The 15,194-nt window shown below is 40.6% G+C and overlaps 1 protein-coding gene across 8 annotated transcripts in view; it reads left to right on the forward strand.

Annotated features, from left to right (window-relative positions):
* The window catches only part of LOC117431653 (collagen alpha-1(XXIII) chain-like), a 53,118-nt gene that overhangs the window by 33,993 nt on the left and 3,931 nt on the right, over positions 1-15,194 (forward strand). For 3 of the 8 annotated variants that reach the window (XM_058996055.1, XM_058996053.1, XM_058996054.1), the window contains exons 14-24: positions 226-315; positions 1,394-1,456; positions 5,382-5,438; positions 5,864-5,890; positions 6,027-6,080; positions 6,712-6,765; positions 8,271-8,297; positions 8,687-8,740; positions 10,601-10,687; positions 12,808-12,876; positions 15,135-15,173. In XM_058996055.1, coding sequence (XP_058852038.1) covers positions 226-315; positions 1,394-1,456; positions 5,382-5,438; positions 5,864-5,890; positions 6,027-6,080; positions 6,712-6,765; positions 8,271-8,297; positions 8,687-8,740; positions 10,601-10,687; positions 12,808-12,876; positions 15,135-15,173 — 621 coding nt within the window. Of the gene's footprint in view, positions 1-225; positions 316-1,393; positions 1,457-5,381; positions 5,439-5,863; positions 5,891-6,026; positions 6,081-6,711; positions 6,766-8,270; positions 8,298-8,686; positions 8,741-10,600; positions 10,688-12,807; positions 12,877-12,959; positions 13,009-15,134; positions 15,174-15,194 lie in introns of all 8 variants that reach the window. The other 5 variants (XR_009308122.1, XR_009308123.1, XM_058996057.1 and 2 more) reach the window with 3 other exon arrangements.

Here is a 15,194-nt window from a genome sequence, read left to right on the forward strand (position 1 = left end):
TACGACAGAAAAACATTCAGTAATGCTAGCAATGTAAAGTACCCACTAGACAGTTACAGGATGTCTTTGTAGTGTACACAAGTGTCATTTTAATTGTTTTGTAAATGTCTCTGGAAATCAACCAGTGACTTTTCTTTACAGTTTGCGCAGTGATTTAAAAAGCCATGCTCACTTCCAGTTCTCAGCCCCTTGTACACCTTTTAAATGAAGTGAACTGTGTCCTAGGGTCCTAAAGGTGAGAAAGGAGAGGATGGGATCCCGGGGTTTGCTGGTCAGAGAGGAGAGAAGGGGGAGATGGGCTTGTCCGGTCCTGAGGTAAGTGGAGCAGAGGCAGGGGTGCTTTCCTTGTATTCCATCTCGTGAAACTTTTTCTACTGTCAATACATTTTACCCGGCAAGCGCTTCATTGTATAGTTTTTTTTTTATTCATTGCCTGAGAGGGACAGGAAACCTGGCAATAGGATGAGGAGGTGTGAGTCAGCTTTGTGTTTTCAGCAAGTGCATGGTTTCCATCACTGTTCACTAATGATCCTTCAGAATGTCATAGAGACATTTCACCTAAGAACCGCAGTTTTTTTTATCTGTTGCTGAGGGCAAGAACAATGCAACTAACAGACTTCCCAAAAGTTATGATACTTTTAATAGGCAGTTCATGTTTTGATATTAAAACCCTAATGTTAAAGTCTCTCTTATCTCAATATCTTCTGTTATGATGTTCTTGCTGTCATCCAGGTATGGCTAATGAAGAAATGACAAAATCAGCCTAATGTCATTTTAAACCTTAGATTTCCTTTCTGAAAATCATGATTTAGAACTTTGTATAAAAAAATAAAAAAATGCAGTCATGTAAATCTAGTCTGTGTTTTCTTGTGCCACTATTAAGGAATAAAACAGCTTTTAGTGATGTGCTCAGTACACATCAACATAACAAAAACACAACATCCATTACAGGCTGTCAAAATATTATTTTCAAATTAGAATTGTAATTATCCCAATGTACATAATGCCGTTCTGGTTGTCTTAAAATACCCTTGATTTTGTCCCGTGCCATTAGTACTAGGAAAAATAGTCGCATTTATTTTGAAGATTTATTTTCTGCATCTACCCAATTTTGGTTTTAGTTCACAATTTTCTCAAAGTAATGTGTTACTGTGTGTGTATCTGAAAGTAGAAGAAATGGAAAGGTATCCAACTACAAAGTTAGTATAGCTATTGGACTTCAAATGCTTAATACGAAGGTCAGACATGTAAAGGCATTTATTTACAACCTGATGACTCTGCTTCAGTGAGTTTGTGTTTAGCAGGTACGTACTGCACTGCTTCAGAATATTACACTTTAAGGGTGTGCGTCTATTGTAGTTAGCAGGGCACTTATAAGTTGTTCTTGTTTAAGGGTATTGATGGTCAGAAAGGAGAGAAGGGAGAACCTTGCCCATCTAGCTTGGAAGACCATATTGTAAGTGTGAACATTTATTTTTGCAATGTATATAATGTTTTATTTTAATATATTAGGTCTGTCACTCGATTCAAAATCGGTTCATTTATGGGCATTAGTTGATTAATACAGGTAATTTATAGTGGCTGTCCTGCATAGTAATATTAAAAAATCAGTAGAATTTAAAAAAATTAAAAAAGCAAGCCCAATGGGAATTTGGTCTTTTTAAAAAGCATTTTTATTTTTTGTATTTTAGTAATGTAACAAATGTTCACAGAACAATGTCAATCCATGAAATAATTTAATAGCAAAATATAATGTACAAGAACTGAGAATTGGATTTTTTTTGTTTTTTGTGCAAACATAAGTAACACTTAGTTATGAGCTCTTTGAACAACCTTCCTTTTTTACATTATATTATATTCAAAGAACAAAACAAAACCAATAATAATAATACAAAAAACACAGTTTACGTATGTTACAGGATCTTTTAAAATGCACAGATTCCAATACATTTTATATTAACTCTACTGTTCAGGGATTGGTGCCACAAACAGGAAATAGTGTTCTGCTTATTAATCTGCTAATACATACTTTATAGTAATAGGATGAGCAATTCAAATGGTAACGTGGGGTGACTGCAAACTACTCGCACTCCCCTTGCACGAAAAACCTTGCTTGCAGATGAAACAGAACACCCTTTCTTTTTCTAATGATTTTTCCTTCCAAGCATAATTTATATCCAAAACTAGATTTGAGTTTTCCCTTCTGTTCGTAACCCTCCATTTTCTGTTCTCTCCAACTATCTCCACGTGATGACGTTCGTGACGACTCGTGTCATTTCGCACGCGTTGGTTACTTTGGATTTTAATCCTACAATGCCAAAACAGAAAGAAAACAAAAATTCTGTACGATTTAAATTAAAAAAAAAAAAAAAAGGTGCATGCCGGGGTACGTGCATCCCACTTCTAACACCAATGTGGCGAACCTCGGTTCCTGCAAGCAGGGGCTTCTCGCAGGCGGAGGTGTTGAATTCAAAATAATATTATATTTAATTAACTTTTAATAACTTTACTACTTTCATTGTTTTATTTACAATGTAATTTAATGTTGAGCTTGTAAGAGTCTCTGTCTATGTCAAAGATCACTTTTTATTTGTTATTACGAAAGACAAAATAACTTTGACACTAATCGGTACTTTTGTAAGGTCAAGACAGGGTTCTCAATGTTTTTGATGTAAATCAAACATTTGCATTATTAAACTAGTGTTTTTTCTTTTAATATTTTTTCTACTGATAACAGTACAGTATAGATTTATTTTGTTCAGAAGCAGCTTGCTGTCTATACAGTATAAATCTTGCTTCGCTTTTTTCATTCCGTTCGTATTCAAATAGCCTGAGCCTTAATTTCTGGTGTGTTGTATAAATCCAACATTACAAATATTATCACCTATGTATTTAAATATCTTGAGTTATTTGAGCAAAATACATATGTCAAGTTAACCATTAGAGATTGCAACAAGAGAGTAATATGCAACTAAATTGAGGAATACTAACTTATTTATGAATAGCTTCAGTATCAAAAGATAATAAATTAAATAGAAAAGATAATCTCTGAAAGACAATATTTAAACTACTGTTGCTTATATATGGATGTTTACTGCATTCTTCCTTAGTTCAGCTATCTCCACTCAACTTCTTTAGAATGCAGACTTTGCTAACATTCCAGTTTGTTTATAGCTTCTAAAGTTTTGCACACTACTGTGTATAACTTGTGTGATTTTAAAGCAGTAGGGGTATATTTAAGTTGCGTGAACAAGAATATTTTGCATCGGAGTATTTCATCGATTTTTCTTACAGTTCCTTTTCCAGCCAGTCTTGTATTGCAGGGGCCTTGATGATCCTAGAGTGAATTCTTCTTCTTGTTGATCTTGCCTTGCTTTGAGCAGTGCTGAAATAAAGCTCCTTTGTTGCACTAATACTTTGTCAGACACTACAAGCAGACCACTTCTAGTGTAGCACATGCTTTAACCATGCAAAAATGTGCCAGAATGCACCAATTTGATCCCTTTTTTCATCATTTCCAGTGGGAGGGTGGACACCCCCCTCCCACACACTCACCCCTTGCCACAATGCGCCTTGATGAGAATGGTGCCCCCTACTGCCTTGTAAGTGCCACATACTTCAAAACAAATTGAAACCCCTGTTTGCATGCTGTGTGTAGGAGTGTAGAATTAGTCTCCCAGCCAGTTGGTGGTGCTGTCTCCTGTTCTCTCACTCCTACTGTGCTGGGGTTTGTTTGCTTGCTGATGATGCTGTCAGTGGGGAATCAAAGTTGCCGTGCTTTAAACAGACCATATTGTGCCAGGATCATACTCGCTGCTGTCTTTTTTTTTTTTGTTATGCAGAAATTTGCCAGGTGTGTGTCAAGCTTGGACATGGGTATTTCTTCTGGGTTTCTGTGCTCTCTGATCTCAGTTAGATAAGATTTTACCAGAGCAAAGTCAGATTTTGTTCTTTTTCAAGTATGAAATGTAACCATTACCGAATGGGTATTCACCTCCTAAACCATATTTACTGTACCAACCCACTGCTACAGTCACCAAACCGGTAACGAATCAACCCAGTACTGTTCCAGTTCCAACCCGCTACCGACCGGGACTTATTCCCCGGTCCAGTACCAAACCGGTCCTGTTCGGGTCTTGACACACCCGGTTGCTATCGTAAGCAGATTGAGGCAGCACCTGTACATCTGTGTACTGTACACTGTACATCATGCCTGCGTTTTACACCTGTGAAACATGCAAGGCCAGTCTGCCTGAGGAGGACAACCATGGCAGTTATACTGCAATGTTTGCATGACCTGTTTGGCGAGAGGAAATACCCCTCTACATTTAAAGGTCTATCCGGCAGCTGTTTCAGTTTGCCATGTCTTCAGCTGCCTGTGAAGTGATGCTTAATGCACTCATGAAGCCTCCATTTGACCCCATGCATTCAGCTGTGCTGAAATATTTATTGCTCAAAGGGTCTTTCTTCCTTGCCATTACCTCTGCAAAGCGGGTGAGTGAGAGGCAGGCATTCTCCATTGCAAAAGCCTGCTTAATTTTTACGGAGGCCAGAACAAAGGTTACCAATCCTGCCTTTTTGCCAAAGATGATCTCGGCATTTCATGTCAACCAGTCTGTGGAAAATGGAGGCTTTCCATCCACCTCCTTTCCAGTCTGACAGGGAGTGACGGCTCCATATGCTCTGTCCTGTGCGGGCCCTGGAGTGTTATGTTGACAGTACAAAAAGTTGGAGGCAGTCTGAACAATGTTTAGTCTGCTATGGGGCTAAATCCCATGGTCAAGCCCTGTGTAAACTTAGGCTGTCCAAATGGATAGCAGACACAGTCAGGGCTGTCTATGAGCTGGTCAATTTGCCCCCTCCACAGAAGCTCACTGCCCATTCCACCAGGAGCATGGCAACTTCGTGGGCTTTATTCCAGGGTCAAAGACATGTGCAATGCAGCAGTGTGGGCTACTCCCCATACCTTCACTAGGTTCTACAGACTAAATGTTGTGGATCCTCAAAACCCTGGCGTTGGACCTGTTTAGGGCGGCTTTCGAGTCAACCCTTATAACACAGGTGAGTTCTCCCTTGATTTTTTAGCCCTAGCTACATGTTACTGGGGTTCTAAATGGTAACGCACAAGGCAGCCTTGGCTTAGTCTTGTAACATTCCGGGCAATCTTGCCCTTGCGACGGCTTGGGTATACTGACCCATTCAGTAATGGTTACATTTCGCACTTGATAAGTTATTATCGTAACCCTGGTTCCTTGGACTCTGCAATGGGAAGTGACCTGTCTGTGTGTTTGACTGGACTCTGCAATGGGGAGTGACCGGTCTGTGTGTTTGACTGGACTCTGCAATGGGGAGTGACCGGTTTGCTTGTCAATGTGTTGCAGGTCCAGATGATTTCCCAGCCTGGACCGCCAGGGCCTCCCGGTCCACAAGGTCCCATTGTAAGTGACCAGAACTTGCCTTTGTCCACAATGTTGCAATAAGGAATGTAGTGTTGCATGCAGTTTTATGTATAACAAATACAATATGTTTAAGTAGCTTGACAGGGGGGTGCACAGTTTATATTTCCACAATGAAAATATCAGTTTTACATTTTGTTTCCTGTTAACACCAAAGCATTTGTTAAAGTAATTTGTATTTTTCTACAAAATGAGCTGTAAGAAAGCTTGATGATACAAATGTCAAATGGATCCTTTACACTTTTGATTTCTGGCACAGTAATATCAGGCACAGGAAGCTTAGGTTTGAGAAATTCAATGCAATAAAGAAATGTTCTCTGCCGGTTTGTGTTTGTAATTGAGATTGTAGCTTTGTATTGACTCTAAAACCAGCAATACTGACTTTAAACTTTGACTTGCTTTTACAGGGGCTTACAGGCGCTCCAGGCTCAGAGGTACTGTACATTTCTGAAGATTTTTTAAATAATCATCTTTTCAATACTCAATGTCTTTGTAATGTGAAGTCTAGATTTTTTGAAGTATCATTGTATACAAGAACAACAGTACATCACCATTCACTGTGTTATACAGGGGGAGCCTGGGTTAGATGGCTTGAATGGAGAGAAGGGGGAGCCTGGAGAGAGGGTAAGTCTAGTTAGTATTTAAGAACCTTGTCCCCTTATAGCCAATGGCGAGGAAGTGAGAGCTATAGCTATTTCTTGTGTTAGCAGCACAACAAAAACAATGTGTAAAATGTTTGCTTCTCAAGCTGAAACAGAGCTTGTATTAAGTATCCATAAACTTCTACTGCTGCATTCATTAATCCACACATAAAGTTCAATTCAAGTGCTGTTGCTGATTTCTGAATCGAGTGTGAATCTCCAGAATGACAGACTAGTTTTCTTCTGAACACCCAGCAGTGGCAGACAACACCATCTAGTGGAGGATCACAATAAAGACCAGGACAACAGAATGGAGAAATTTGTCATTTTTTTGCCAAAAAAGTTTTATGACCATTTCTTTCACCCAACATGGAGCCGTTTTAGCATTTTGTGAATTAACAGCCTCATTTGAATGTTGTCAACTTGCATTACATCACAGCTGGCTTTCTCAGAGCTTCTCTCTCAGATATGAATTCAAGTTATAATAGTAAACGCCCTCATTGTGACCAGCACAATATAAAACCCAGCTAATCAGAAGACCTGCTCTCAATCCGAAGAGGACCAGCTTTGGAACAAACCTGTTTCCTTGTCATGTTTGTGTTTCTTTGTTTCAGGGTCTTCCAGGTCCCACAGGTTTGGTAGGCCTTCCCGGCACCAAGGGAGAAAAGGTATCCTTCTCATTCGCAAAGAAACCGTGCTGAGCTATATACACTGCCTGGACAATTTATTAGGACCTTTACTTAATATGAGTTTGAGACACCATTATCACAGCCTTGACTTGATGTGGCAATGGTGCTGAAAGGTGTCTCAAGAGATGTGAACCAGTCAGTCATTAATATTTCACACAACCAGTAGAGAGAGGAAAGGAGATGATTGTGATGACAAAGGTGTTCAAATTAATTCCAAACTTGCTCAATTGGATTGAGATCCAGGGATTGTGGTGGCCATAGAAGACATTTCTGTCATGCTCCTCAAACCCTTAGCGCACAATTCTGGCACGCTGGATGGGTGCATTGTCATCTTGAGTGTAGCCAATCATCAGGTCCAATTGTAGTGTTGTTGACGTGATCCACAATGATGCCAAGTAAAGTAGAGCAGAGTAATCAAGGGACCCAGGGTATACAGGAGAACACGCCCCACAGCAGGGTATACAGGAGAACACGCCCCACAGCAGGGTATGCAGGAGAACACGCCCCACAGCAGGGTATGCAGGAGAACACGCCCCACAGCAGGGTATACAGGAGAACACGCCCCACAGCAGGGTATGCAGGAGAACACGCCCCACAGCAGGGTATGCAGGAGAACACGCCCCACAGCAGGGTATGCAGGAGAACACGCCCCACAGCAGGGTATGCAGGAGAACACGCCCCACAGCAGGGTATGCAGGAGAACACGCCCCACAGCAGGGTATGCAGGAGAACACGCCCCACAGCAGGGTATGCAGGAGAACACGCCCCACAGCAGGGTATGCAGGAGAACACGCCCCACAGCAGGGTATACAGGAGAACACGCCCCACAGCAGGGTATACAGGAGAACACGCCCCACAGCAGGGTATACAGGAGAACATGCCCAACAGCAGAGCGAGACCAAACCCAATCGGACAGACAGGTCCTAATAGTGGCCAGGCAGTGTATATTGCTGTAGAAGATATTATTCTTTGTTTAAATTTACATTAAAACAGTTTACTATTGTTTACATTTAATATTGAAAGCCTTGAACACCCAGAGTAATGTTAAAAATAAATAAATAAAATCAGAACAGGGAGCCTTGATGAGCAGATATGAATAGAAAATGTATCTACATTATGACAACATGACAGACTTAATCTGCATTATCACATCATGACAGAATTAAACTACATTATCACAACATGACAGAATTAGCCAGAGTGATTAGGCATACAATGAGGGAAATATTTTTTCCTTTTAATGATGTGCATTTCCCCCATTGGGTTTTAATTCACATACAACAATTGTCAGGTCTAAATCTGTTTTCTGTGCATGGTTGTTTCAATCTCTTCCACATAGCAGGTAACCAATAAACCCCTCATAGACTCTGATACGATGCGCTGTTATCATGATTGCCAGTAACAAGTTGGTTGTAGATTGTGGATTTCTATACATGAGCAGTTTTGTGAAGAATGAAATTAATTGCATGCTTCTCTATCCACAGGGAAAGACTGGGGAACCAGGATTAGACGTAAGGATTTTTTAAATGCATCATGCAGTCACAGCATAGAGTATAGTGTCCCAGCATTGTGACTTTGAATTATACTGTATTGTTACCTCACAACTACCAAGACACCCATGTAGAAATTTCACATGTGCATCTAAGATGTACGGATATCTTACAGTGTATAACTAACTGATAGAAAATGACAATTCTGAATCAAAACCTTATCTAAAGATAAATACAGCACTATGTAATATTTGTGTTATTTATGTGATGCAACAATTATGTACGATTGTGTTATTCAATCCAAACATGCACTTCTCCAATACTTAATTGCGTACACTACAATACATTTCTCAGCTTGTTTTTCAATTACATTAACTTTGACTGAACTTCTGTCCTCGTGGTCCGTTCAGGGTTTTCCAGGTCTAAGAGGTGAAAAGGGAGACCAGGGTGTGAAAGGAGATAAGGTATGGTGTTTTCTCCATGTTCTGCTTCTCTCTTTATGTATTGTGGAAAATGTATTGCACAACATAAATCCAGATCTTTGAGCCAGTTCATTTGAGCTTACTGTCATAGAAAAGGACTGGCTCGTGACTAGGGTGCTTGTATTATTTCTCCATATTTAAAATGAAAGCTCCACTGTTTGTGATGAATGCTGTTACTCAAGTTTAAAATGTAGTTACTATCACAAGATTTTTTTTGCTTTAGAGTTGTTTGGACAGCTTCCATTCATTGTTATTTAATATTCTCATATCAAAAGTTTCCTTCATTTCTCTATCACAATTAATAGTTTTTCGTTTTTGAAAGTACTTTTAAATTGTCGCCCCTTCAAGCAGGTTGATTCATGTTGATCAGGCTACATCTCTCCCTCGGTTTGTGTCGGCTCATCACAGCTTCTCTCTCTCTCTCTCTCTCTGATTAGCCTCTGATCTGCACAAATCCATCTTCCATTTGCACAATACAGACCGATGCCTCAACAAACAAACTACTTGACATTTTAAGCATTTTAGTTTTCTATTCAGTAGGGAAAGCACTATTTTTACACTGTATTTGTATGTGTGTAGGCTATAGAAAAGTGAATAAGTCAGATCTGCCCACAAGAAAACTTCAAAATCATAAATACAACAAGGCACTATGAGGAAGTCAAGAGAAAGCGTTTAGGGCCCTATTCATTAACACACTGTTAAAGTCATAAGACTTGGAGGTTCTGTATCATCAAGGGGCTTAACAAGCTGTTCCTCATACAGTGAGGTCTTCACAGGATCCAATTGCTTTGACCGCTTGCTAAGACCCTTGGTGGTTTTCATACAGTAAGACTGACAGGAGGCCTCTGTGTTTGCTTGTGTGTCGCCGCACTGCGAGCGTCACTGTGTTCATGTGTTTGTGTTGCCTCTTGCTCCTGCTTGATGTTTGCTGTTGCTACATCATTCTCCAGCTGTGCTGTTCACTCTGAACCTGTCTGGCTCCTCCATTCCAGCTCCTAGTCTGCTCCTCTGCTGCTCCTTTGCTTTTGCCCACCTCTTTTCCCTGGTCCTCCTCCTTTCTTTCCTCATCAGCAGACACCCTTCACCCTGCTTATTTGTGTTTTACCACAGTCACTAAATGACTGCTTAATTACTAGATGCTTAATGTGTAGGTACTCCTGCTCCTCAGTCTGGCCCATTTCCCCACTCACGTTGCTGATACCACATGTTTAATGTGCAGGTCCACTCACGTTGCTGATACCACATGTTTAATGTGCAGGTCCATTCACGTTGCTGATACCACATGTTTAATGTGCAGGTCCACTCACGTTGCTGATACCACATGTTTAATGTGCAGGTCCACTCACGTTGCTGATACCACATGTTTAATGTGCAGGTCCACTCACGTTGCTGATACCACATGTTTAATGTGCAGGTCCACTCACGTTGCTGATACCACATGTTTAATGTGCAGGTCCACTCACGTTGCTGATACCACTGACCTTGTGAGATGGTGGCATTTTTATGGGGAGTGGGTCATTATTCAGAGATAACAGGATAATTCGTAAGCATGGGTTCTGAGTGAAAACAGTGCATGTTTGTTTTTATTTCTTTCTTTCTTTATTTTGTCATCGTAAAGCAAAAAATGTTTTTCAATCAAACATTGGGGCATATTTTTCTCACTGGACAATGTGTAGGAACACTGTAGAGCTGTATGACAGTAAAGCTGTAAATACAGAAAGCATTCATACCCAATTTAAGAGCATGACAGATGTTGTTTTTGTTGTTGTTGTTAATTAAGGAGCAACATACAAGGTCGCTTGCCTGATTAAAACAATGTTGATAAATGGATTGTGTCCACAGGGGGAGAGAGGGACAACAGGAAAGAGAGGACTAAAGGGGCACAAAGGAGAGCAAGGACCCCCTGGATTGGACCAGCCATGTCCAGTGGTGCGTGAACATGCTATTATTACAGCAGTCATTTCATTGCCATGTGTTGCAAACAGCCACTGCTATAGCCATTGCATTCTGCAGGGGCTTGGAAATACATGAGCTTCATCCACTTCTCAACCAGTCTCTCCCAATACAGAGACCCAGGGCTCATTCTAATAGGCTCCTGAGTCTCTGTTTCAAGAGTTCATTCAGGTCATGCATATTGTGTTGCTTTGTTGAAACTAGACCCATAAAGTGGTTGTAGCTGTCAAAATGATTCCTAAATCTACCAGTTCTGCACTTCCATTAGCTACACAGGTATTTAATCTAGCAGTGTTTTATGAATAAAATATGTTGTTTTATTGTTCAATGTTTATACAGAAAGCAAATAAATTAGTTAATTGGTTTTTAAAATATCATTAATTAAATGTGCAGTTTTGAAAGAAGCACGTGTTCTAGCATGCATGTATTTTCATTTTAAAACATGGCATCTGGTGCTAAACTAGGATAAAGAAAGTTCCCAGTTTCTGTGCGGTATTCTCAGGTTATCTGTTAGACTTGCTGGGTCATTTCCCCTCAGCAGCTTATTGGTCATGTAACTGATGTCACTCACAGATATCTCCACCATTCACCATTGAGTTTATACAATAGGCTATACAGTGTGGTAGCTCCCTCTAGTGGTATGGATATAGTTTAACTGTACTATAAAATACCTGTCTATTCCTTTCGTACCACCAGTTGAAAGGAACCTACACCTGTGCTTTTTCAGAGATGTACCAGTTTTATGGCTGTAGTTCACAAAAACATGACGAATCCAGGCATATATTCATTATTTTCATTCGCTATGACTCCAAAAGAATTCCATACTTCTGACTGATTTACTTCTCAAACTATTATCCACTATGTGGTATAAACCCTGCTCTATCTTTTGTTTCACCTCGTTCACAAACATTTTTAATATCACCAAGCAGACGTGATAAAAGGATCTTGCGACTTATCAAACAAGCGGCAATACAAACCGAGAATACTGCTTAGTAAGCTGACTGCTCCCTAATCGCCTCCTGCTTTAGTGCAGTAAATACGGGTACATTTACAGACGAGTACGATGAAAGGACAGGGAACGTTTTTGTGATTCAAATTCAGACCCGAGCCTGACCCAAAAATAAATTTCTGACCCGCACACGAACCGCAAACCGCGAAAAGGTTCACATTTGTTCAGAGACCCCTCATTACAACTGCATCGTCGTATGTCAGCGCAATAAGTTTAGTTTTTAAATGGTAAGGCTCCAGTTCTTGCTTCAGAAGAGTTGTTAATCCTTCAGTTGTTCGGTCCCAAAAAAAACGTGAAACCTCTCAACTACAGAGCCCTCAGTGATAATATACCTCACCACAATCACTAGCTGAGTGATTCGTCGTTTCCTCGCTTTGTACTGACACGAAGCTTGCATTTGAAACTAAAGTTTTCATTTTCTTCTTGTACACTTCGAGCATACAATCTAGAAGTTCGTTCTGTATGGTCTTCGATGTATTTTTACATAACTAAATAAACTTCTAGATTAGCAGGCAAATCTTGACAAATATGTTGTTTTCAATGTGTGAATATAGCTGTGGAGTTACAGCACAGGGGGCGCACATGTTTCTAAGAGGTACAGTATGATACATGCCCCTTTCACTGTGGTCCTGCAGTACTGCAGTGCTGTCCACCAAAGGCACAAACAGATCACAGATTCTTATACCCGTATCCCTTACCTTCAACTTTATATATTTTGTTTCTGCTGCATTTGCCTAAACGGGCCTCTGGATTTTTAGAATGAACTGGTATGTACCGGTATACTCAGCAATAAGACTATTTTGTGTTATTAAACATTTCGTTATATAACTTAGAAGTGTGTTATTACAATGTAATTTAACCCTTGCTCTATCCTGGGGAGCACAAACAACGTTTTCTTTCTCAACCTGTTTGAGTTGCACGAGGTGAAGAATGAATTCTACGATGGGTGACAGTTTCATAGCGTTTCATCACAATGCTGTTAATGACAGATTCCACAACGACGGGTATAATCTCCATGTGCAATGGGTGTGGCTGCTGTAGTGTTTCCTGCTTCACTAGTTACACAAGAGGTTCATTTCACAAACAGGGGACTCCAGGAGGTAGAGGAGGCCAGGGGGAGGTGGGCTTGCCTGGTCTGGATGCTCCCTGTCCCTTGGTACAGTATTTCACTCTTTCTTTCTTTTCTTTCTATTCTTCCTTCCCTCCCTCTGCTACATGGGGTTTTCTGCCTGTTCCTAGACTGTGCATCCCACTCTCTCTGCTTGAATTGTAGTAAAATAATCGGAAGGTGATGCTCTATACCTGTCTGCTGCTTGTGAGTGTAGAGTGTGTGCATGCTGTTCTGTACTCTTGTGAGCTGTGGGGATGTGGTTTATCTCTTGTTTGAGTGTGTGCATGCTGTTCTGTACTCTTGTGAGCTGTGGGGATGTGGTGTATCTCTTGTTTGAGTGTCTGCATGCTGTTCTGTACTCTTGTGAGCTGTGGGGATGTGGTGTATCTCTTGTTTGAGTGTCTGCATGCTGTTCTGTACTCTTGTGAGCTGTGGGGATGTGGTGTATCTCTTGTTTGAGTGTGTGAATGCTGTTCTGTACTCTTGTGAGCTTTGGGGATGTGGTGTATCTCTTGTTTGAGTGTCTGCATGCTGTTCTTTACTCTTGTGAGCTGTGGGGATGTGGTTTATCTCTTGTTTGAGTGTGTGCATGCTGTTCTGTACTCTTGTGAGCTGTGGGGATGTGGTGTATCTCTTGTTTGAGTGTCTGCATGCTGTTCTGTACTCTTGTGAGCTGTGGGGATGTGGTGTATCTCTTGTTTGAGTGTCTGCATGCTGTTCTGTACTCTTGTGAGCTGTGGGGATGTGGTGTATCTCTTGTTTGAGTGTCTGCATGCTGTTCTGTACTCTTGTGAGCTTTGGGGATGTGGTGTATCTCTTGTTTGAGTGTCTGCATGCTGTTCTTTACTCTTGTGAGCTGTGGGGATGTGGTGTATCTCTTGTTTGAGTGTGTGCATGCTGTTCTGTACTCTTGTGAGCTTTGGGGATGTGGTGTATCTCTTGTTTGAGTGTCTGCATGCTGTTCTTTACTCTTGTGAGCTGTGGGGATGTGGTTTATCTCTTGTTTGAGTGTGTGCATGCTGTTCTGTACTCTTGTGAGCTGTGGGGATGTGGTGTATCTCTTGTTTGAGTGTGTGAATGCTGTTCTGTACTCTTGTGAGCTGTGGGGATGTGGTGTGTCTCTTGTTTGAGTGTGTGCATGCTGTTCTGTACTCTTGTGAGCTGTGGGGATGTGGTTTATCCATTGTGCATCTCTTCAAACCCTTGCATTATTGGATCTATGTATATTCTTCCCTTATCTGTTTCTCCAATACCGAGTTATCCTATAAATGTCTCCAGCTGGCTTTCAGCTGTATTTAATGCTTCATCCATAATTGCAAAACATAAGCCATAAAATCGAATGTAAACTAAAGTCCACAAAACAAATGTTTAGACAAGTCTACTGGACTTTTTTTTGTTTTTCCAAAATTGAATGCTGGCGGACTAAATGGCTGTTAATTAACTTTGATTTCCTCATGCAAGAAAGTGGCCTTTTTAATTGCAATTGATTTGATAGTTTTATTCACGTCCTTGATCAGAAAAAAATATAACCCTTATTTTCATTTGACATCGGGCTCATGCCATGAAAATGTCTTGAAGCATAACATCCACTGTTTGCACCCCCATCAGAAATATTGGTTCCCCGCCTGTGTGTTTCTAACTATATGTCCTTTCACTGAGTATCTTCATGTCCACTGTCTTTGACAGGTTCCTCACAGTTTGAGGCTTGTTGCTTTATTGAACAGGGGAAAGGGAACCATTCAAAGCACAATTTGCAAAGAAAAGATTACTAGATGTCCCATTCTAAAATGAGATGCAGACGCAGGCTAACACTTTATATTAAAATAAGTGTGTGAGTGACTTATTGTCAAACAGCAAGAAAATCAAAGCAGACAAACAATACAATAAACATATCCAAGAACCCCGCTCGCTGAGCTCCAAGAGGATTTGTGTGCGTCTAGACCAGGTGGGGTCTGTCGTGACTAATCCATTTGTCGTTGGCTGCATGAGCGCACACATCGAAACGTTTGCTCTGCATTTCTAGAGAATTAACAATCTGTTTGTGTTCTAGAGATTGTGTAATCACTGGCAGTGTGGGTCTGATGAATGGTTCCCCTCTGTAAATGAGGCCACTCTTGTTGGATATTGATCGGTGATTCAATGGAATGTTTTGAAACTCATTTTGGGTTTGCATGATCAGTGCAGTGAACCCCCACATCTCGCTGAATGACTATGTGAATGAAGTGCTGGGTGTAACAATGTACCGATGCAGCAGGGAACACAACTCAGACTGACATTATTAATTAATTTTTTTAATAATACAGGGTCCAGATGGACTTCCTATACCAGGATGTTGGCATAAGGTATGTAACTTCTGCAAGTAA

Source organism: Acipenser ruthenus, chromosome 22 (assembly GCF_902713425.1).
Source record: "Acipenser ruthenus chromosome 22, fAciRut3.2 maternal haplotype, whole genome shotgun sequence".
Taxonomy (NCBI): domain Eukaryota; kingdom Metazoa; phylum Chordata; class Actinopteri; order Acipenseriformes; family Acipenseridae; genus Acipenser; species Acipenser ruthenus.